Genomic DNA, 25,301 nt, shown 5'->3' with positions numbered 1-25,301 from the left:
CTTACATTAACACTACCTAAATCAGATGTGACCAGAGACGTGGTTACCTTTCTGTTCGGTCCTATCAAACTGTCTCTTCGCAGTGGAGACGGACAACAGGAGAGGAGCAGATAGGAAGAAGGAAGGAACTCAGGATCAACTCCTCTATGTTGAACACAAAGGCACATTCATAGGAGTTTTCACTTAACCCTTAAAACAACACTAGGAACTAAGAATAATGAAGCCCGTCTTAGAACCGCACAAAATTGAAAACGGGGATGAGTGTGGAGGGGCTGTCCAAGAGACACAAATGAGAATGTGCACAGTTGGGTCTTCAGACCCCAAACCTTTCATTTGTTCAGAAGCTTGAGGGCCTAGGGAGTTGCCGGCATTGAGCCAGACACTGGGGACACAGTGGCCATCAAAACAGACGCCACTCACTGTCCAAGTAGCTTAAAGCTCTAGTGGTGACTGGATCAAAGATTCACAAAAATAAATAATTATAAACTAAGAAGTACCCTAGAAATTCGGTGCTCTTTCAATTAAGAGGACATCACCTCTCGACAAACACACATGTTCAGTGATCACCAGAACTTATTTATTCCCAGCCCTGAAGATGTCACTGTAGGTATCGGTGATGAAATATACACAGTATACAGTATTTCTGTATTTGTCATTTTGTAAACACTAGTTGAATGAATGTTTCCTCTCCAAAGAGAAAAATGGCACAACAGAGTCAAAATGTGATTTGTTTCAGTTTTATTTTCTTATCTCAGTTTCAGTAAAAGGTTCAGAGAACTGATTGACACATATCAAAAGCTACCTCCCACTCATATACAGTATATACACTGTTTCCACTTTTTCTTTTCCCCTGAACAAGGTGATACTATCTTTGTTCAAACCAAATTGCAAATGAAGAGATACTATAAAATGAGAATAAAATGGTGGTGTGTGTGTGCGTGTCGTCTTTTTACTCTCAGACAGTAAAATGTATACCCACCACCACAAGGGGAAAAGCACTGAGGAAACATTTGTACTAAGCAGTTAGTACCATTAGAGTACCTCTCCAAATAGCAAATTTGGAACAATTAGCCATTACTGTAAAGGAAGTTCCTAGTCTTTCATTTTTCTGCCATCACATTGCTACACTGGAATTTAAACCCTCTTCAGAGTGCAAATATAAAAATGATCAAAAGTCAGGGTTTTATGGCAATCTTTGCTAAAGTATATTCTTGATAAAATATATTCTATTTTAATATACATGCTATAAAAGTACACTAAAAATGTCAACCTTTAGAGTGCTGTTAAAATTAAGAATTTACTTTTTTACATATAGAATAATATACACCCAACTCTAAATGTATTAGAGGATAGCTATTACTGTGACCCCAAATATTTCTAGCTTCATATTTTGTTTACCATAATATTGATTTTATAATATGTATTCAGTAATGTGCTCATAATTCTGTTTTGCAGTGCCTCACTCATCACTTTAAAGACAAATGCAGAGGGAACTGCATATCTCCAAGTTCTTACAGTGCAATTCACCATGTTTTCAACATAAGTTCCTATTACAAAATTTTATTTTTTAAATTTTGGTAAGTAAATTCTTTTATGATCTACATTTGGAGCTTTTAATGCAGCAAGTAAAAATGAGCAATGTTGAAAATTAACTTGAGGGTAACCTGATTTTTAAAATGATCACTTCCTTCTGTAATAGTACCTCCAATGCCAATTCTAAATTTTTATGGAATAGTGTGAAATAACGCTGACTGCACACATCCAGTGGCAATGAATTGACTGAGTGCATGCCAAGCCAAGAAATGAGACTCTTGGGACTGACTTTAACTATATCCACCATAATCATGGAGTACACATGATGAGGCTGCTAGTTATAGATGACATCTGTGGAACCCAGGCATATCTGCGATTTTTTTTTTTTTTTGAGTAGTAGAACAGAACTATAAAAGAATTGAAATTTGTTTCTGATTTAAACAAAAATATTTACTCTTTTCATTAGCAAAACATTCTTAAAATATATCTATTTTTCCTCTGAACATTTAGCCAAGGAGCACTAGGCAATTTTTGAAGGTTTCAGTGCTGACTGTTCAATACAATAAATACAGCTGTAGAGAGCACACAGCAACAATAGCTTATTTACATCCACTGAGAAGAAAGTTATTCTCATCTGGGTACAGTGTCCAGTCCCCCAAAGGAAAGGTTTGGCATTCGTGTGCTTTTTGTTCTTGGTGGGAATCACTTCTGCTTGATTTTCATTGTTGAAAGAAAAAAGAAAATCAGCTGATGGCCTCAGATTTTCTGACATGATGTGAAAGAAGAATGCGAAAAAAATTAGCTGCTACCATGGAGTTAGTCTGGGATTGGGTTTCCAGGCAGATCTCTCTTCTTCCCAGGTGAGTGTCCAGTGGGCTCCACGGGAACTAAGAGGTAGGTGCCCAGGACCCAGGCGTGCTGAGCCGCATCCGGGGACGGGTCACTCGCTCAGCTGAGCACCCCCTGCTCTGCCTCATTCACCACCCCTACTCACCACCCTGTGTACTGATGCTTGTGGCTACAGAACTTATGGAAACCAGTTCACAGGGAAACAAAAGCGGAGAACTCAACCAAGAGGTGGGCTATGCATGTGTCATCGTCCAGTACTGCCTCCTGAGCTACTGTCTGTTGCGATCATGGGTGGAGGATGGGAACATATGTTCTTCATAGCAGAATTCTCCTGTGTTTCTCCTGAAAGTTTTTGAGAAGGTTATGTTTTTCCAAACAATTCAATCAAAGTAGAGTCTGATGTCTGCTCTTCCTGGCAAACCAATAATGGTAGAAATTTCAGCCTCTCTCTTTTGAATTTCAAACTTACCTAAAAGTGGAATGTTTTTCCCTGGCAAATGATTACTTACTTCTTTGAAAAGTGGACAGTCTTTCTTTTTTGGATCCAACTCAGCCCTTCAGAAAATACTTCAGACTGAAAGAGGAGGAAGTAGAGGAGAACTAACTTCCTATTGTGCCTTACATAAAACATTTTGCTGAAATGAAGAGCAGTTCCGACTACAAAAGTAAACATTTGTGCAAAGGGCACACTGCCAGATGCAATCTCAAGACATCCTCAATTTACTCATAGTGTTGTGACTCTTTGAAACACAAGTCTTTTAAGTGATGAAACCTAGCAAGTAATGGGAAGGAAGTTAACATCAGAAAATACACTTACAGGATATTTTGCCTGGCATTTGCTACTTATTTCATAACTTAGATCAAATAAGTGTTAAATATTCACAGTAATTTCAGAGAAGAAACATTCATGTCTGTAAAACTTCAATCTATTGCATTTTCAACATTTTTCTGTACAATTACAAAATGTCATCTTTTGGTGCTTTCCTGTAGAATTCTTTACTGTCAGTCCTTCCCTCTCCAGATCCAGTTATACCTTCAAGGTGGGCTGTAGGATTCCCTTCTCAATGAGATGAGTCTTCAGCGTTTTGTATACATTTAACTGCTGTTCTGGTTGAAGCACCAACAACTGCTGTAGCACTTTGCTGGGATTTGGACCCCTGATAACAGAGCAGAAAAGACAAAGTTCACACTATTATTCTAAGAGAGCTAAAGGAAGCATATACTTGTAATTTAAAATAAACCATGCATTTAAGTGCAGAGGATCAATCTTTACAGAATTGAAACAGCTCTTGATCAGAGCCCACTTTAATGCCCAACGTCAGTGTCAAAGGGAGAAAAAAAAAACCCTAGAAGTATCTGCATTGAGAGGCGTACAGTCTAGATGTGGGAAGAATGCACAAACACAGAAGACAGGAACAACACGAGGCAATTTAGGGAGTGCAGATCTAAGTTCCACAAAAATCCGCAAAAAGGCAAATCCTGAGATTGGACAAGACACAGAAACCATTCTGTAAAAAAAAGGACCATTCCTGGTAGATGAGGATAAACCAAAAGAGAACATGAAGACATAATTTAAGTCTTTAGCTTCAAAGAAACGTCAGACAGGGAAGGTACCCTGTTGAAGAAATACCGTCGGGGAACTCTTCCCGAGCCCAGCCCTGAAGCCCCCACCTGGGATCTACAATGGGAACAACAGCCTTTTTTCAAAGAAGGTCTTAGGTAAACCCCAATATAGGAAACAAAATAAAAGCGGATCTGCTTTAGCAGGTGGAGAGCCCTGCCCATCTTCCCCAGCAGCCCCAATGGGGAGGAAATAAGCCCAGGCAGTGTTAAGTAAAGTATCTACTGGGCAGTGACACTGCTCTCCAACAGGTATCATACCAGCCTACGCAGGGGCCTCTCCCTGGGCAGCTCCTTCTGGGGAAGCTCCTCCAACATCCCTGTGCCAGCCCTTCTCTCTGCACCCTCTGATGGTGCACTCTGGGTCAGAAAAGACCCCAACCAGGATTTCCACCCTCCAGAGACACCATGACAGTCAGGGGATTGCAATTTCCTACCTTTTGCACCCTAGAACTCAACCCATTTATAAGCTGGAGATCACTTGTGTTTTTGCACTTACACTGCTAAAGTGCTATTTTGTTAAATTCAGAATGAACCTAATTCAGACTGTGATGTAGATGTATTGTTCTCTGCAATTTCTACAATCCACTTGAAAAGGAACACCAGAGTGAGCTTACTTTTTGTGGAGAGGGATTAGGGAAATCCAATGAGAAAAAGCAAGATGGAGAATGGCACAGAATTCTGAGAAAGACATTTACATGGGTAATTAAATTTATGACTTATTGCACAATAGCATGGATTAGCCGTCCCATGGGTCACCTTTGTACACGTGGCTCAATTCATTTGCCAAAAACCTGAAGCCATATGTCTCTCACAGCTACAGTCTACTCAAGTCAGGACACAGCTTGCCTTAAATTTCTTCAAAAGATTCAGCAACTTCCTAACATAAACCCAGAGTAGGGCCCACAGAGGAAAGGAAGGCTATTCTAGCAAGTTCAGCTAAATGCAAAATTGTCAGCAGGGGCTCCCAGCTAGTTGCACACTGGCTCTAGCACTGTATTTCTAATCGTCTAAATGTGTACTTTCAAATGGAGGACAACATGGCTCAGCATGACTTTTCCCTTCTGAGAGAACAGCAGATAAAAAAAAAAAGTATGAGTTAATGCTCTAAAAGCTGCCATCTTCTGCAAATAAAGAGTTCTAAGGATTTAAAGCCACTAATTACTAATACTCAAATGTATCAGTAAATAAATCATATGCAAATGGATTAAATACTCCAATTAAAAAGACAAAGATAGTCAGCTGGGTTATAAAAAAAAGAAAATCCTTGTGAGAAAAGTGAAACACACTTTAAATAAAAGGATAGACAAAGAAATATTATGCAAACACTAATAAGAAGAAGGCTGATGTAGCTAGACTTATATTCAACAAAATAAGCTTTAAACAAGTAGTATATAAAGATGGACATTATAGAATGATACTAAGAGTGATTCAACAGTGAGACACGAGTTCTAAATGTGTGGACACCTAATACAACCTCAACGTATATAAAGCAAAAACTGGGAGATTCTGACAAAGCTCTCTTTGTAACTGATACAGAACAAGCAGATGGAAAAACAAACCAAAAAACCAGTACAGAAGATTTAGCTAAACTTCACCCAGTTGACTTACAACACTAATCCTGAAACTGCACAATGCATATTTGATTCATGTGCACATACAATGTATATCTGAGTAGACAATATGCCTGGGCACAAAACAAGTCATGACAAATATTAATACTGAAGTAATAAAGACACTGCTGACCACAGTGGAATTAAAGCAAAAATCAATAAAGGAAGGAGAATGAGAAAATCTCCATTTCTTTGGAAGCAAATCAATATACTTCTAAATAATCCCATGTCAAAGAAGATATAGAACTGGAAATCAGTAAATATTTGTATCTGAATAATGAAACTACATATATAACGTGGGATGAGAATACTTGAAAGTACTTTAAAAGAGCACTCAAAAAGCAGTAGTTAAGAGGAAATATATAATGTTAGATAAATACATTAGACAAGCTGAAAATCAGTAATCTAAGCTTTATCTCAAGAAGCTTGAGAAGGAACAGAAAATTGAACCTAAAGAAAGATAAAGGATGCAAAAACAGAAATATAGATCAATGGAACAGCACAGAAAGCCCAGAAGTAAACCCACACACCTATGGTCAATTAATCTACGACAAAGGAGGCAAGAATATATAAGGGAGAAAAGACAGTCTCTTCAATAAGTGGTGCTGGGAAAACTGGACAGCTACATGTAAAAGAATGAAATTAGAACATTCTCTAACACTATACATACAGAAAAATAAACTCAAAATGGATCAAAGACCTAAATATAAGGCTGAACACTATAAAACTCTGAGAGGAAAACATAGGGAGAACACTGACATAGTTGCAGCAATATCTTTTGGGATCCACCTCCTAGAGTAATGAAAATAAAAACAAAAATAAATAAACAAATGGGACCTAATTAAACTTAAAAGCTTTTCCACAGCAAAGGAAACTACAAACAAAACGAAAAGACATCCCACAGAATGGGAGAAAATACTTGCAAATGAAGTGACTAACAAGAGATTAATCTCCAAAATATACAAAACAACTCATGCAGCTCTATGTCAAAAAAAACCACAACCCAGTCAAAAAATGGGCAGAAGATCTAAATAGACATTTCTCCAAAGAAGACATACAGATGGCCAAGAAGCACATGGCAAGATGCTCAACATCATTAATTATCAGACAAATGCAAATCAAAACTACAATGAGGTACAGCCAGAAAAAGGAACAAAACTGGGTCATTTGTAGAGATGTGGATGGATCTAGAGACTGTCATACAGAGTGAAGTAAGTCAGAAAGAGAAAAGCAAATACCGTATATTAACACATATATGTGAAACCTAGAAAAATGGTATAGATGAACCAATTTGCAGGGCAGAAATAGAGACACAGATGTAGAGAACAAATGTATGGACACCAAGGGGGGAAAGTGGTGGGGGGGTGGTGATGGTGGTGGTGGTGTGATGAATGGGGAGATTGGGATTGACATGTATACACTAATATGTATAAAATGGATAACTAGTAAGGACCTACTGTATAAAAAAAAATTAAAACATAAAAAAAAAAAAAACAACTACAATGAGGTATCACCTCACACCAGTCAGAATGCCCATCATCAAAAAGTCCACAAACAGGGCTTCCCTGGTGGCGCAGTGGTTGAGAGTCCGCCTGCCGATGCAGGGGACACGGGTTCGTGCCCCGGTCTGGGAAGATCCCACATGCTGCGGAGCGGCTGGGCCCGTGAGCCATGGCCGCTGAGCCTGTGCGTCCGGAGCCTGTGCTCCGCATCGGGAGAGGCCACAGCAGTGAGAGGCCCGCGTACGGCCAAAAAAATAAAAAAATAAAAAAGTCCACAAACAATAAATGCTAAAGAGGGTGTGGAGAAAAGGGAACCCTCCTACACTGTTGGTGGGGATATAAATTGGTAAACCCACTGTGGAGAACAGTACAGAGGTTCCTTAAAAAATTAAAAATAGAACTACCATATGATCCAGCAATCTAACTCCTGGGCATATATTCAGAGAAAACCATAATTCATAAAGATATATGCAACCCCAATATTCACTGCAGCACTATGGTACAATAGCCAAGACATGGAAGTAACCTAAATGTTCATTAACAGAGGAGTAAAGCAGATGTGGTACATATATACAATGGAATATTACTCAGCCATAAAAAAGAGCAAAATAATGCCATTTGCAGCAACACGGATGGACCTAGAGATTATCATACTAAGTAAAGTAAGTGAAGTAAGTCATACAAGGACAAATACCATATGATATCACTCATATGTGGAATCTAATTTTTACAAATGAACTTATTTACAAAACAGAAACAGACTCACAGATTTCAAAAACAAATGCATGGTTACCAAAGGCGAAACATGGAGGAGGGGGGGCCGATAAATTAGGAGCTTGTGATTAACACACACACACTACTATATATAAAATAGATAACCAACAAGGACCTACTGTATAGCAAAGGGAACTCTACTCAATATTCTATAATAACCTATATGGGTAAAGAGTCTGAAAAAGAATGAATATCTGTATAACTGAATCACTTTGCTGTACACCTGAAACTAGCACAGCATTGTAAATCAACTATACGGCAATACAGTTTTTAAAAAAGATAAAGGAATAAAAGATGAGAGTAGACATCAATGAAATAGGAAACAAATACACAGCAGAGAAAGGTAAAGTCAGAATGTGATTCTTTGAAAAGATTAATGAAATATATAAACTAACAAGACGGCTCAACGAAAATAAAAGTTAATACAGAAATGCTCACACTACTATGGGTATATATTTAAAATGCATATTTAGGGACCTATAAATATGAGTTTCAATCCACATAACTCTAAAGGAAATACAGGTTTTCTAGGCTCAGACACCAGTAGAGACCGTGGCATATAAAGTTAACATGTGGTTGATATGGTTAGCTTTCACACCGCAAACTGGCATTTCAGGGCAGATCCAAAACATTAAAGTTTAGTAATAAGAATAAAGCACCCCATATAAAACAGCAACACCCTCCACCTACCCCTCCCCGCCTCTCCACTCCCCACCTGCACCCCATACACACCCATAATCCCTCGGACTGCTCTGCTTTTCTCTGTGGCTCTTATAACCACCAAACAAGCTACATTTGTTTGTTCTCCACTTCTGCCCCTTCTCCCTCCAACTCCCCAGGAAGAAAATAAGCCCTAAGGACAGGAACTTGGTTTGTTTTGTTCTCTGCTATATCTGTGCCTATAACATTCCCCAACACATAGCAGGCACTCAAGCAATAACTGGTGGACTGGATGAATCATTATGTCCTCCTTTTTAAGTCACTCTTAGGGTTCACTGTCACCACAATATCCACAGTTGAGAAATTAAATCTCCTGCTGTTCCAAATCTAGTACCATTCACCCACTCTGAATGAATCTTAACTCAGCCCTATAAGACTATGACATATACTATTTTTTAACTTGTTCTAATGTAAGGGAAATAATTATAATTTAATCATACTGCCCAAGGCTACAGTGTGACACAGTTCCAGGAGCCACCATTCCCTTTGCTGTTATAGATTACCAATGACAAAAAAAGTAACTAATTCAAACTAATGCCTGTCGAAATGAGAACTCCAAGAAATCATCTAATAAAACATTTTAAAAAAATATAGAAGTACCTTATAAAACTTGTGATGTATACATGCACAAAAGTTGCCATCAAATACTGACAATCAAATCTGTCCATTATCCCGCCATGTCCAGGAATGGTGTTTGCAAAATCCTTCAGAAAAAAACAAACATATTAGTAACTTTTCAAAAAAATCACCTGCTGTAAAACTCCTATCTGTAAATGTCTCCTTAACATCACGGACTTGAAGGAAAATACTTTACTATTGGATTTTCCCACTAAATACAAACTTATTAGAACATGTCCAACAGATTAAAACTGCATCTTTGGAATATGTGCCCATGTTAGAATGACTACTGAATTGACCCACAGTTTTCAAAGAACACTAATTAAATATTAATTAAATCTAGCACTAACTTTTTTTAGTTAATAAAACTTTTTCTAAATCAAAAATGCTATCAGCTATTACTAATCTAATCTTATAGCTGGCTCTTCCGTTTAATCAGAAACTATTTGGGGAGCTATTTTAGCATTGTTGAGAGATATACAACTGGTTCTAGCTCATGTTTATCCTAATGGTTCTTACTCTGAAATAAATATTTTACTACTGTGATAAATATTTCTATTTTTTATGTGTTGGGGTAAAAAGGAAATCAAAATAGATAGTTCATTTGGGACATGTTAGTCCATTAAATGGCCAAATTAAGGGAATGCTTAGTAAGCCTCTGCAGATTGACCCTGTATAGATCCATCCACACGTGTCAGGGCCCAGGAAATGGAAATGACTAATTGTCCTTCTCGTTTACTCAAGCAGCCTAAAAACCTCTAAAATGCAACAGCGATTATACCTTCATTTCAGACATGAAAAGAAACCTCACCATTCACCAAGAAACCTTGGATTGGAGACCATTCTAAACATAACATTTCTCTGTTTAAAACAACTCTTGAAAAACTCTTTGGTTAATTTTTTTTATTTTTTTTTTATTTTTTATTTTTTTTTATTTTTATTTTTTTTTGCTGTACGCGGGCCTCTCACTGCCGTGGCCTCTCCCGTTGCGGAGCACAGGCTCCGGACACACGGGCTCCGCGGCCATGGCTCGCGGGCCCAGCCGCTCCGCGGCATGTGGGATCCTCCGGGATAGGGGCACGAACCCGTGTCCCCTGCATCGGCAGGCGGACTCTCAACCACTGCGCCACCAGGGAAGCCCTCTTTGGTTAATTTTTGCCAACACATTTCCTTCCTTCTCTTCCCTACTAACCCAAGCACAATAGAGCCGTGGTAACTCCATCCCGCTTTGCTGTTTGCAGCCTTTACAGGCCTCTCGTCTTGCATAGCTATTGCTACGGTTCTTTGTGGATGTGTATTATCTCCCCTAGTAGGTGGTGAGCATCATGAGAACAGGGACAACATCTTGTACACTTTTGCATATTGCATTCCACCTAATCTAGTATCTTCCCCATTGCGAGTGCTCGCTGAGTTCGCGTATTTATTTCCCTGACCTCTGGGATCTGGCCACCACTCTGTAGTCTGACCGCCTACTCCCTACCATGGCCACAGTGTTCCTCTTCCCCTTCCAGCGGCTGATCTCCTCTACTCCTTTGCACTTGCTGGAACTCCCTTCCTTCGATTTCTCTGCAGGACTCATTCTCTTCCCTTCCTGATATCCCTGCTCAAATGCCACCTCAGAGAAGCCTGCCCTGACCACCCCACCTTCAGTAGCCACTCTCTAACTCCCAATGGCAAACATTCAGTCTTAACTTAGTGAAGCCATGTGAGGAGAGTTAAGATAACAGGCCAAATATATCTCACTTTATGAGAATTTAAGTTAAACAAAACATAGGGCTAATTTTAAGTATCTGGAACAGGATCAGCAAAATATGTCCCACAGACCAATTCCAGCCCACTACCTGTTTCTTGTAAGTACAGTTTTATTAGAACCCAGCCACACCCATTCATTGATGTATTGTCCATGGGGCTCTCACACTACAGTGGAAGACTTCAGAACTGAGCAGTTTGCAATATTGCTGCTATTAGCATATGATTTGGCCCTTTACAGAAACAGTTTGCTGACCCTTGGTTCAGCAGAATGGACAGTTACATATCCAAAGGCTCTCTTGCACTTCCCTTCACTTGAGACTGTGACAGGACACTAAACTTAGACAATTCATAGCTGGATTCTTGGATGAACACTTGAAGGACCAAGATTCTGTGCCTGTCCCAGCATTAAGTGACACATGCCATTTCTAGAAAAGAGGGTGATATAACACTTTAAAATGTATTAACACGGCATGACCAAAACCTAACAAGAAAGAATATATACTCTGTGAGGCTGACACAAATAGGGTGGAAAGGTTTTTGCCCACGGGCTTAATGCGGGAGACCAAAAGAGAACCAAATTCCAACTATATTACATTCTCTAATTATATTCTGTAACACTGTAGCAAAGAATCTAAAACACATACCTTGATTTTGAAAGCTCTTTTGAATCCGCTGGCAAAGAATCCTCCGAATGGGCCAATCAAAGATGCAAATGTGGAAAGAGCAATGCTGTGTATCTGGAAAGGATACAAGCTTACTGTTTCCTAAAGAGGGAAAAAAAAGGAGAGGGGTTGGGGCTAACTGCCTGAAAAATGTATTCGAGCACGCCACCTAAACTCAGAGCCATTATATATAAACACTAAGTCAAAGCACATGCCATATTTTTGTTAATTTCACAAACTTTCAAGATCATAGGAAATAATAAATGTGTAAGCTCTCGTTACCACTCTGCTTATTCAGCCTGCACTCCCTATTCCCTCTGTAAGCGTATTGAAAGCGCCTGGTGTGCTAAAATCTGATAGGCTACTTTTCTAATCTGTCTAGAAACTTCTACATCACTTGGGTCATAGGCTTACCAAGAATCAGTTAATTTCTGACATTGTTTTTTACCAGTAGCACTCTGTTTTTGTAATTATGTAATGTATTTTGTATTTGTATTTTATTTCACTTTAATTTTATATGACAAATGAGGGAAAAGTTGGTCTTTCTCTTAAAATTAAGTTAAATGCTGTGGAAACACCTGAAAATAAAATGCTTAAAAAGACTACCAAAATTAGCATCAGCAAGACAATTATAAAAGATTTGGGGAGGAAACCATAAAAATTGAGAATTCTGCAGTCAAATTATTTTGTAAATTCTTAGTTCTTACTCCACTTTAAATAAACTGAAACTACAAATTGTAGAGAGTGCATAATGGGTGTGGTTTAAGAAAGATCACTAAGAACTCCAATCTTTGGACCTGTTCGCAAAGGAACGCAACGGCCTTGCCCCAATCAAAGATTAGCAGTATCAAAGAGTTTTACAGCAGATAATAGATGGCTTGGACACTGAAAAAATTCTTGGAATCAATGTATTGAGCCCTCAAGTAGAGAAATAATTTGTTGGTTAACCTTCTTCTCAAAAATTAACTTTAGTTAAAAGTTAAATATTTCAGGGAATTCCCTGGAGGTCCAGTGATTAGGAGTTGGCGCTTTCACTGCCAGAGCCCAGGGTTCAATTCCTGGTCAGGGAACTAAGATCCCGCAAGCTGTGTAGCATGGCCAAATAAATAATAAATGTTTCAGATGCATTCATGTGTACACACACACACACACACACACACACACACACACAATTATTTGATTCCCCACTTTAACCAACCACCCACTAGTCCTAGTAGCATAGATCAGCAGGGATCTACTAGACAGCACGTCAACATCCTTCAAGGTTGCCTTTAAATGGCAGCAGTGTGCTTTTGGAAGGGAAACTGATTTTTAGAAACAGCAGCTTTCTGTAATAGTAAAAGTCTCCTAAAAATCAAGTAATTTTTGAGCTGGTGAATTTTAATTAAGTTTTAAATTGAGTCAATTTATACCAGTTACACGTGAAACTCATTATAATTTGTTTGATTTGTAGAAATCTAAGAGACATTTAAAAATGTTTTCAAGATAAATTACCACCAGTATTCAAACCATTAGGCAAGTAAGTTTCTAACAGACAACTGGTTTGTGATAGTAATATTCACTTTATATACAAAAAAGGGAAATCACAAGGGGATAGAATATATGATTGATGCCAAGCAGACAGTGATCTGTATTACAGAGTTAAAAATTCTGCAGAAATCCATCTCTTGCAATAAATGAAGCTTAATCTTTGGGAGGGAGGATCCCCACCATGTTTATCTTACCCGTCTCAACAATGCCTTCAAAAAGGGAGGAAGTGAATAACTCTGAAGCTGGAAAAGTTCTGAGGGTTCACATTCTGTAACGAAGGAGTTTACATCACTTCGGTATTCCACTGGGCAGACAAAGTACTGGTATTTGGATAACACGTAAGCAGCCTAAATAACAAAGCAAGCGTTCGTAAAACATTGAATGAAAATATCTGTATGTATGTGTGTGTGTGTGTGTGTGCGTGCGCGTGTGTGTATATATATAAAATTTTTTAAATGTATATATGTTACGTGTCAGAAAGGCCAGAAACAGAATGCCAAATTTTCCTCGCATTCACTTCCTACCATGTATTTTCAAAGTTAAATGACCATAACCGATGGAATAAAAGACTTTAAAAAGCCATTAGAAAACAAAAGTTTTTGGAAATCAGTATGATTATAATCTCAGTATAACCACAATAAAAAAGAGGGAAGGGGAAAGTGAGAAAAAGAAGCCGATTTGAACATTTAGACAAATATTATAGCAAGGTTTTACTTTTTTTAAGAACACATTTAATGTCAGCAGAAGCTAACAATTATAAAGGTATGGGTGAGTACAGGACTAAAGTTTCTTGCATAAAGGTTATATTAATTTCATCAATTAAAAAAATAAACAGTGATTCAAAATTACTAAGAAAACGGCACAGGTGAAAAACACCATTGTTCTTAACCAACCCAGACAATGTTGACTAAATTATTCTTTCCCTGGACACATCACTGCAATTTTTAAAACTAGCTGTCCTCAGCCATGGAAGAAGATACATAAAAACAAAATATCTTATTATAAATTTAAATTGCTAGACAATAGTTCATTTTCTTTCTTTTACAGACATTCAAACCATTATACTGCTCAAAAATGGTTAATAGAAGTTCAAATATGACACTAGAAATTGATATAAATTGATTTTGCTTCCAAACAACCAGTTTCCTCAAAATTACTTATTAAAAAAAATATAAGCTCCCTCCTCATTTCGTCATGCATTACATTCTTATAGGATAGCTCTTTATTTTCTTCCAATGATATGGCTGTTCTTGTAGTATTTCTAAATTGTCTTTAATGATACCAGATTCTTGTAGTAGTATTTAACTTAATAATCCCTTCTTCATAATGTATAATCATTGGACAGGACCAGATCCCTTTTCATTATTCTGTTCATCAGTTATTACCTCACTGATATTCTAACAAATAAACACTGGAATAATTTTTTTAATTCTATTGCAATTTTCATTGAGAATGAACTACACTGATAAACAGGAATTATGGTGGTTTTCCCCTCCAGCCTGGCCCATTTCCATTTATTTGTATATTTGCTCCCTCTCAAAGCTCTATGTTGTTATTAGTCACTCTATATTTGGCTATAGAATATATTCTAGAACTGTTAGGGACAAGACTCTTAAAAAATTAAACTTCCTGAGTAATTTTTTTTGGTATATTTATCTTATATCCAGCCATTTTTCTGTACCTTTTTTGATTTCTCACAAGACACCTTTGAATAAAAACCTAAATTCCATAATTGTACACTAATTTTTAAAACATTAACAATATCCATTATTCATAGCTAAAAGTAAACATCAATTATTTTTAACAAGCTTTTTCTGTAAACTGGACTCACAGCAGTAAGCACCCACTAGCCCAAGCAGCTGGCATGTGTTAAAGAGACAGAACTCTTCAATATCATTTGCATTCTCTGCTTTTATTCAAAGCCACCACCCCTCCCAGCACCTGTGCACCCACAAGGCAGAACAGCTGTTAGAAACTACCAAAACACAACAGCCTAGCTTTATATGAGAATCAGCTGAGGGAGTTAATTGACCTGGGAGAGGGCTAGGACATAGGTGTTGTGTAAGCTCCCCAGGTGGTTCTAATATGAGGTTAGGCTGAGAGTTACTGGGCTATAGAGTACAGGCATACCTCGTTTTATTGCACGCACTTTATTGTGCTTCACAGGTACTGTGTTTTTCACAAATTGAAGGTCTATGGCAACCCTGCCTCAAACAAGTCTAATGGTACCATTTTTCCAACTGCAAGACTTCAGTGGAGGAAGTAACTACAGATGTGGTAAAATAGCAAGAGATTAGAAGTGGAGCCTGAAGAGGGGAATGAATTGCTGCAATCTCATTATAAAACGTTCACGGCTAAGGAATTCCTTCTTATGAATGAGTAAACAAAGTGGTTTCTTGAGATGAACTGTATTCCTGGTGAAGATGCTGTGAAGACTGTTGAAATGACAACAAAGGATTTAGAATATTACATAAACATAGTTGGTAAAGCAGTTGCAGAGTTTGAGAGGGTTGACTCCAATTCTGAAAGAAGTTCTACTGAGCAGAAGTTCTACTGAGCAGGGTAAAGTGCTATCAAACAGCCTTGCATGCTACAGAGAAATCCTTCATGAAAGAAGAGACGATAGATGTGGCAGACCTCCTTGCTGTAGTATTCAAGAGACTGCCTCAGCCACCCACCTTCAGCAACCACCACCCTGATCAGTCAGCAGCATCAACATCTGGGCAAGACCCCCGCTGGCAAAAAGATTATGACTCAGCAAAGGCTCAGATGAGGCTTAGCATTTTTTAGCCATAAAGTATTTAAAATTAAGGTATGTACACTGGTTTTTTTTAGACTTAATCTAGTACACACTTAATAGACTACAGTATAATGTAACTGTAACTTTTATATTCACTGGGAAACCAAAACATTCACGTGACTTGTGTTATAGCAATACTCGCTTTATTGTGGTGGCCTGGAACTGAAGCTGCAATATCTCTGAGGTATGCCTGTGGATTCTGTCTAGTGGGCTTCAGTTAATACATTATTAGCATTTTCTGTTTTAATTCTTTTAGGTTCAGAATAGACTAATAAACTTGCTACCACTTTTCAAAATATAAATAAAATAAAAATCCTAGTGAAACTCACAATGAATCCAAAGATGACTGTGGAAAAGAAACCGCCAATGAATCCTTCCCAAGTCTTCTTAGGAGACAACTGAAAAAGGCCAAATAGAATTAGAAAGTTACTGCACTCACAAAACACACAGATACATATGTTCAATAAATTCCCATAATACCTTGTACCTCTCTCCTTCTTTTTTTCGTATTGGAAAGGCTTTGCAACCCTTTTTCCTTCAGTCCATGATGGTGATTTATTTGTGCAAATCTCTCTAGTAGAGTCGAACACATATTAGGCCTTCAGACATCCTACATAGTGTGAATATGTTTCTTTCTGTAAACAGCCTCAATTTGCTTTTTTCACTCAAAGGACTATAAACTCTATGCTAAAATAAATGTCCCGTAATGTTCATGCTTATATAAACCCCCAGAATAATGTAATAAGGATGAGATATATTCATTCATTCTAAGTATACATGGTCTGTGTTGACCTACTACTGATCAAAAATAGAATGAGTATAACAAAACATGGATTCTGCAGCACCCCAGATTTTCATATATTCCCAAATGCCAAGCTTACAACAGTCCTCTTTCTGAAATGGCAAAAAAGCTCCATAGCCCTAGGTACAGTATTTGCCTCACAAGTATGCACATATCCTCCCTCCTTTAGTCACTATATATGTCTTTCTCCATGAAGAAACATATTGGGCTTCTGAGAATACCGTTTGTTTCAGATTCCAGCTATTGTTTATTAGTCCATGGAGCATTCAGGGAGAGAAATCTGGAAGAAAGTCTAGAACTTGGTGAAGCAGGGGCAGGAGAAAAAGATTTAGGAGTAGACAGTGCTAACTGGCTGAGGATCTCTGTAAGATAAGGACTCAGTACGGGGCTATGATCGTCAGGAGATCACTGACGGCCTCTGTGATATTCCTTTCAGTGGATCAATGGGAACAGAAGCCAAATAAATATCGGAGGGAAGTTTCTGAGATAGAAATGTGTGATATGCTAAACTACATGAGCTCTTGTCCTGAAGTTTATAAAGCACCAAGGCTTTCTTGACCAATCTGACAATTCCGCCATAGAGAAGTGACTGATAAACACTGTCTCCTAGGATAGTTCAGTATTATTGTCATGAAGTAGGAGTTGACTCAAATTCAGAAGTGCCTGCTGATTATTTTAAAGATAGCTCATCGAATTAAATTGACCCATATCATATTGATTTAGGGGTTAACTTGCTTAATTACATCTGCATATATTATACAACTAATCCAGCCTGGTAATTCACTAGAAATTGATGTTCAAAATCAGACATTGAGATTCTTCTACAGCCTCTGAGGGCTCCTAAGCCAAAAACTTCTCAGCTGGTATAAAAGCCTTGACTACTTCACCACTTGCTCTTGTGCTGAAATAAGCTTTAGAGACTTTAGAAATGTATATAGCTTGCTGGCCAGTATCCCCACAGCTCAGCTTAATGCTGTGTGCTGGACTCCTATGTGGGCTTCCCCACATAGGATTCATTGGCGGTTTCTTTTCCACATTTAAGGAAGGTGTTTTTGAAGGACAGGCAGGCCGTCCACGCACTCCTCTAGGAATGATAAACTATCCTTACTTACATCACTCAGGTTTTCTATCTGAACAATTGTCTCAGTCCCTCCATAAATGCCTTCATGTGATAACATCAAAATAGCCAATTAATGCATTTGTCAGAAAGTTATAAAAGACTTTGCCCAATATCTGAACTGAGTGAATCCTCTATGTAGCCCCAACGTGAAAGCTTTTTTATTTTTATTTTTAAAAGAAATCAGTTCTAGAAAAAGGTCTGTTTTTCCATGAGTTGGTTTCTTTCTTTCTTTCCCAAGATGGGAACTGTATAAATTACTTCGTTTTCTTCTTTGCCTCCATTGACTGTAAACAGAACCAAATCTAAGGCAAAACCACATGGTCTCCTCATGTGTACTTTCCTGTCACTTATCTTCACTTTTCCTTATCACTTGCATCATTCATCAGTGTTTTATTGTAGTACCTCAAATTTTTTCTTAAAACAAATTTGGATATAAAAGTCTTTCAGGGCTTCCCTGGAGGCGCAGTGGTTGAGAGTCCGCCTGCCGATGCAGGGGACACGGGTTCATGCCCCGGTCCGGGAAGATCCCACATGCCGCGGAGCGGCTGGGCCCGTGAGCCATGGCCGCTGAGCCTGCGCGTCCAGAGCCTGTGCTCTGCAATGGGAGAGGCCACAACAGTGAGAGGCCTGCGTACCGCAAAAAAAAAAAAAAAAAAAAAAAAAAAGTCTTTCAAATGGACATGAGTATGTGACGATGGTATAATATACACTCTCAAACAATCTGGTGAAGGAGGAGATAAATGAGATGGCTTGAGAGGAAAGCAGAGTCAAGGACAGGCCTGTTTAGAGGGTTGCTGGGAAGCAGAATAAAGAACCGCACGACAGCCAAGGGAAAGAAACCAGCAAAAAGATGACATGAGCCTTCACGGGAGAGGGGAAATGATCAAGGAGCCAAGAGACTATCTGATGAAGAACCAGACGGAATCATTGGGAAATACAGATCACTGCCTCTGCACTGTGGCTGCTGAGGGCAACTAAGGATAATCAAAGCACCTCGGAAATCAAAAATGTGCAACAGCACCAAATGGTTGGGAATTTCTCCAGTGGCTAATCTTTTAGGTTATGGTCAGGGTTTGCTTGTGGTATTTTTCCATTACCTTAATTAATGGAGTTCTTCCAAAAAAAAATCCAAAAAGGTAAGCAGTTATGTCATTGCAAATAACACTTGATATTGGAACAAGGAACCTTAAAAAAAAAAAAAGAAAAGAAAAAAGTCCATATGATTAAGTGGCAACTATTTCTACAGGTTATGACTCATAATGAACCAATGCAATAACCCTTTGGACTACATTGCAGCCTAGCCCAGGACATAGCACGTACTAAAAGATTAATTAACAGACACAATAAATACCAACCAAATTTGCCCATTTAGCAATTAAGCAGAGCAAAATCTATAAACATACGAGAAGAATATTGCTAATGAAAATATTAAATAATCAACTTAACTTTAAAATTAAACAATCAATTTCTATAGCTATGGACTTTCAAATTTCAGTTTTATGAGGAATGCCAACTAAAAACTGTCACCCGCCATCTGGCTCTACAAGGATTAGGTCACCGGCCACTGCAGTCGCTGACCTCCAACACACCCTGAAAGGAGTTCAGCAGGGAGATCAGGAATGCGGCACTGTGTGCTCTGGGAAACACTGGCAGAACAGGCCTTCAGAGAGCTAGATATTTTTTAGGAGAAGATTTTATGAGCCCCATTTCTTACCTCTTCTCATATCTAGAAAAGCACTAAAATCATTAACGGAGGCATCTGCGTCTGCTCCCTGTGACCAGCAGCGACCTTCTGCCAAAATGTGTGCTTGACGCACGTGCCCCCTTCACTAAAACCATGTATTACCGAACTCCCCTCCGACCTCTTGCAGCAGTTCCTCAGAGCTATCTGAGAGGCTGTTCTCCCAGGCTATAGTCCTCATTTGGCTCCAAATAAAACTTAACTCACAACGCTCACGTTGTGCATTTTTTTCAGTTGACAGGAACAAGTTACAATGGTATAGAGAATTTTTTAAAAACAGCCTTTCAAAAGAGAAACGAGTCATTTGTTCAGACAGTATAATCTGATAAACTTACACCAAGCTCTTAATACAAACTCTTTCAGGAAAAACTATCAATTTTAATACTATCTTAGCCTGAAGTGGCATTAAAACCCTACTAACTGTACAGAACCTACTAATTTCAGTAACTGCCTCCCATCAACTAAAAGTCTGTATATGGAAGACGATCTTAAAGTGATTCCAATTGTTTACACGCACATACATATCTTGGTTAAAAAAACACAAACCTGTCAAGGGAACAAATTTATCTTGAATAAACCCATCAATTATAGAAGATTTTAATTACTGTATTTTAAAAGAATGTGGAGAAAATATAGTCAGATTTCTTAAAATCTTAAGTTTTTCTCCACTCTTATTTTTAATTTATAATAATTGTTATAATTTAAGCTAATTTTTAACTGATAAAAATGCTTTCTGAATCTGCAACCCACTGCTTATATAGCAAGTCCAAATACCCGAAATCTGGACACCAACTCCTATTATAAAGGCAGAGTAGAACTTACCCAACTTTCACATTGTTTGCCGAAAAGCAAAGTTTCCCTTTTTTCTTTTTTTTTTTTTTTGCATCCCACATAAACAATACACTCTTTTTAAACTCAATTCTTTGTTTTTTTTTAAAAAAAGTCATATTAAGGTGTAGTAACACCTGAAAATGTAATTAATTGTTTGGTGTTTTTATGAGGACTTCCTGCATTTTATTTGAAACCTGAATAAGGAAGTTTTCCAGTTGTTAACAAAGCATTTGTCTTCAGTTGTCAAACAGCAAGCAAAACTCAGTAAGCTATTTTAATGGAATAGAGCAACAACAAATAGTACATTTTAGTAGAAATCTGTAAGACATTGTCCAATGTAAAAGAGCTTTAAAAGTGCTATGACTTAAATATAAAGCAGCATAATACTGTCCCCTTACCATATCATGCCTTCAAACAGATTTTGGATGACAAGATGTGACTGAGTAACTGTTATCAGTAAAGTGACATGAGTCCATGCGAACTGTTAATAGCACAACAATACAACAATTAGTGAACACAACGGATCAGTGCAGCCCACGAAGCAATTTTGAAACACAAATTTCCAGCATGACTGTTGGTCACATTTCATAAGATAAGGTCATACAAAATAAATGCCATTAGTAAATTACATTAGTTTTAGTACCTACTGAGATGTGAAAACCATGAACACATTTAACAAAGTAACCTTAATTTATACACAAATGGAATGCTAATAATACTGAGATACACTACTAAGTTTAAAACAGACATATTAAAAAATAAACCATAATCTTGAATCATGAGATTAAAATGATAATGAGAAGTTTATGGTGTTGCTGTGGCATTCAGATAGGAGCTAAAACTCTACTCTGGCTGCATTCTCTAGTTATTAGAAATGCTAAAAATGAATTTTCTCTGAGTTCACTATGGTACCATTTTCCCATAAAGAGTTATTTCTAACTTCAAATGATTCAAACCAGCAGGGATCAATTGCCCTTAAACTCAATCTTTTCATACTTGAAAGTTGATCTTCACAGCTCTGTGCAATGACAGTACTCCATTTCAAATTCTCAGTCCTCTGTGTTTCATCAATTCCATCTAGCCTGAGAGATGGCCACTTTAACTACTTTTAGCATCATTAGTATGAGCAAATTGTGAACAAAAAGCACTAACATTTCTATGTACTAGTCTCATAATTTTTATTGGAAGTTATGACTTTTCAAAAATTCTTAGGATTTTGATTTATTCAAAATAAACCTATTTTCCATTTCAGCAAAAAATATATTATATTGGTTGGTTTTTTTTTTTAATTTTCATCTGCTTAAACAATCCAATTCTCTTCTACCCTGACTGCTTCCAAATGCATAAATGATTTTTTTCCAATAGGAACCATTTATATTTTCATAGCAGATTCTAGTATTTCTAATTTGTCTTGATGGTTTCTAGATTTTCACTGAGAATTTTACTCTTTCCTCTCAAGACCCCAGAAATTAGAAATGTAAGAAATACTACAATTTCCCAGCTATGGTGCTCAGCAGGATGTCTTAATGGGAAAAAGCACAGCATGAAAAATAGGAAATATACCCCAAATCCAAAACAAGCCTTACTAATACATGAATTCACAGATCTAAATACTACATTTTGCGTTTTACAGTCTTATAATTAGCTACCTTTTAAGGAAATAAGAGAAGGTTATCATGTACAATGATAAACTTCATAAAACACTGAACACTGTTCAATGATACACTGAATGAAATATCTTTGGCCACAAAGAATCATGTGACTGTATAACTAACCACAGCTGCCAAGAAAATGTAAGCTCTGTTCCCCTTATGCCCAGGCTAAGAGCAAGTAAACATAGCTACTTTCCATACAAAAAGATGGTAGATGTTTCCAAGACTTACTAACTGTTCAGGAGACTGTGGAAACACTTCAAATTTCTACAAATTTAGGGAGCCCAAATACTTGAATTTAATTTTATAGCCTTTGAAAATATTCAGAGAAGAAGTTTTTAGGAAAACTTTGGAAACAGTTAAAATTGTTAAATCCTCAAAAAATTTTCAACTTCAACTTTTTATATATAATAGTAATCCAAAATTCAAATATCCCTCACATTTAGGCAACTAGCAGATTAGATTATATCTTTTCACTACAGAAAAAAATAAAGGTGAAGGTTTTTATTACATATAGTGACTACAGAATAATGGTTAATACACACCATATAAAACTGCAGACGATAATGTTTCTTCACCAAGCTCAGCACAAACATGCAGAAACCTGTTCAAGAACAAAAAACATGGCTTGTTGTATATAATTTGTTACAAAGTTTAAGATTCACTGAGCTCATATAAGCCAAATTTCTATACCACACCTAGCTATAATTTAGCTACTCACTCATACGCTTTCTCTCCTGCTCTTCTATTAAGCATTTTAAGTAAAAGTTTCTTGAGGGAAATGATCCTGTATTCTCCAAAATGCCTAATATAGTCCATGGCATAAATTCAATAAACATCTCCTGCATTAATTAAGTGAATTAGTCCCTTGCTAATGTGTGGACATGGAAAAACAGATCCTGAATTTCAGTTCACTAAAATTTATTTGCTAGTCAATCCATCAAATGTCTGTGTAGAATGTTTCAATCTCTATATAATATAAAAATTAATAATAATTATTATGACAGCTGACATCTACTGAACACTTACTATTTTCCAGGCTCTTGTCTAAGCATTTGATAAGCATTAACTCATTTAACCCTTCCAACCTTCCTATGATGTAGGTACCTATTATCATCTCCAATTTACAGATGAAGAAAAATACACAAAGGACTTTATTAATTTACTGGGGATCACGGGGCTAGAAAAGAGTTAAACCCTTAGATCCTAATGACTCTCAAGAGTCTCGTGGTTCCATAAACTATCATCAGCAAGATTCAGGTTAAGAGTGATTTGAAATTTCTCAGACCCATGTTATAATAATTACAGTAAAACATAATACTCTTAATAATTTCATGATGTACAAACAGTATTTGTGTTTCTGTTTATATCCTACAAATTTATTACCATAAAATTTTACTAAATAAAAATTCTACCTAATGAAATGAAATCTAATAATTATATACTAAATAATGGGAGGCAATATGAAGCACTTTTTGTCCAATATATCAGTAAAGTTCTAAAGATAATTATTTTTTTTACAGAAGTAGATACTGGAAATGCATAAGCCAAGTTTAATTTCAGCTAAACAGCTACCCATGCATTCTATTCTGCAATATCTTTAGAGAGTTCTCTAAGATAGAAAACGAACTGTCACCTAATCTATCCCATATGAAATAAGTACTAGACTTTGTATATCTAAGTTATACTTACCAAGGCAATTCTACCCACTAGAGTAAGCAAGGTTGATACTACTCTGACCAGAGCGAAGAATCAAACAGCAGCTGCTGGCAGCTATTTTTTGATGACCGATTTGTAATGTCAGTGTAAAGGATGATGATAAAGGAAGAGAATGCTCACTGGCTCCCAGATCCTACCTCACCTCCTATTTGTCACCTATAGAATCTAACTGATTGAACTGCAAAAGAAATATGGAAACATTCTCTGAGTAGAGGTAAACTGACAGCCATATGTCACTTTCTTGAGAATAAGAAAGGAAGCAAGGTGGGGCAGGGGGAGATTAAAACATGGAATTCATGGCACTGAAATCACCAGTAGCATAAAAGACCTTTTTAAAAATCATTGCTTTTAAATTTCTCTTCAAGAGCAGGTAGATTTATTTTTTGGCTTAAGGAATAATGAAATTTCTATGCTGCTTTATGCCATTGGTCCATGGTTAAAGGTGAATGTAGATTGGACTTGGTTCAAAGGCTAATGGGGTAAAAGCAAAGCAGAGGCAAGACAGATGCCTCTGGAACCTCCCCTTCTGTCCAAACGGACCTCTCTGGCTCTCCCAGCACAGCCTCGGGAACCTCTCAACATCATTAACTATGACTTACCTCTTCACAAATACTAGTACAACACGTTTGGTTTGTCTCTTTCTTGAAATTATATAATACCATTCACCCTTAAGCACTTCTTCAAATAAAATTACCAGCAGGCTTATTCAATACTTTCCTAATGATGATTTTTATCCAGGACAGTCTTGGGAACTCACTTTTACCTGATCCAATTTCACTGTTAAATCAACCAGTAGCAATGCAGCTGTTTAGGGTGCTCTAATAAAGGATATAATTATCTGACTCCTAGACACATTAAAATAATACAATTCTCTGAATGTAGAAGAAGAGGATGTAAAGTGTTTTCCTAGCATATCTAAGGTTAAGTATTATTTTCAAAGAAAAAGAATCCAAAAAAGAAACATAAGTTTACTTTTTCATTCACAACCATCTAGCTATGTGTATATTTTGTTTAACCGTGTAAAAATACATACATGCTATATTTCAATAAATCTCTGGAAAGGATAACTTTATATACATTTAGATCCATAGTTTTACTTTTTCCCCAATTAACAAAGAACATTTGTACGGTTATATTTCCAATTAAAATCATAGGATTTGTTACAGTATTGTAAACAAAAGTATTCATTGAAAAAGTTTCCTAACATACAGTTCTTGATATATAATTATGTTTAGTTACACTTAGTGATCACCATTTATATAAACAGCACTGTGCTGTCCATGCAAAGATGTGTATATCCTGTTGCCCAGTATCAAGGAGTTCCCAGGTGGTTAGGGAGAGCCAGTTACCCAATAGATTACAGACAATTATATTCAAAAAGAACAAAAAAGAATGAGATGAGATTTCTAAAGCAGTCAGGAGAGGTGAAGGGGAAAAAAAGGCATTGAAAAGTCCAAAAGATA

At 37.2% G+C, this 25,301-nt stretch overlaps 1 protein-coding gene across 2 annotated transcripts in view; it reads right to left on the bottom strand.

The window, feature by feature from the left end:
- Positions 1 to 741: 741 nt before the first annotated feature.
- The window catches only part of CDS1 (CDP-diacylglycerol synthase 1), a 70,945-nt gene continuing 46,385 nt past the window's right edge, over positions 742 to 25,301 (bottom strand). The window contains exons 6-14 of one of the 2 annotated variants that reach the window (XR_009533855.1): positions 22,665 to 22,723; positions 20,866 to 20,948; positions 18,993 to 19,080; positions 16,303 to 16,371; positions 13,368 to 13,520; positions 11,626 to 11,745; positions 9,212 to 9,315; positions 2,892 to 3,539; positions 742 to 2,724 (exon numbers count right to left, since the gene is read on the bottom strand). Coding sequence is in view for 1 of the 2 variants with exons in the window: in XM_060114166.1 (XP_059970149.1) it covers positions 3,410 to 3,539; positions 9,212 to 9,315; positions 11,626 to 11,745; positions 13,368 to 13,520; positions 16,303 to 16,371; positions 18,993 to 19,080; positions 20,866 to 20,948; positions 22,665 to 22,723 (806 nt within the window). In the remaining variant the exon portion in view is untranslated. Of the gene's footprint in view, positions 3,540 to 9,211; positions 9,316 to 11,625; positions 11,746 to 13,367; positions 13,521 to 16,302; positions 16,372 to 18,992; positions 19,081 to 20,865; positions 20,949 to 22,664; positions 22,724 to 25,301 lie in introns of both variants that reach the window. The other variant, XM_060114166.1, reaches the window with a different exon arrangement.

The sequence above is a fragment of the Mesoplodon densirostris genome, chromosome 1 (assembly GCF_025265405.1).
Source record: "Mesoplodon densirostris isolate mMesDen1 chromosome 1, mMesDen1 primary haplotype, whole genome shotgun sequence".
Classification (NCBI taxonomy): Eukaryota; Metazoa; Chordata; class Mammalia; order Artiodactyla; family Ziphiidae; genus Mesoplodon; species Mesoplodon densirostris.
Note: the sequence above shows the minus strand (reverse complement) of the source record. Positions and strands in the feature narration are given on the sequence as shown.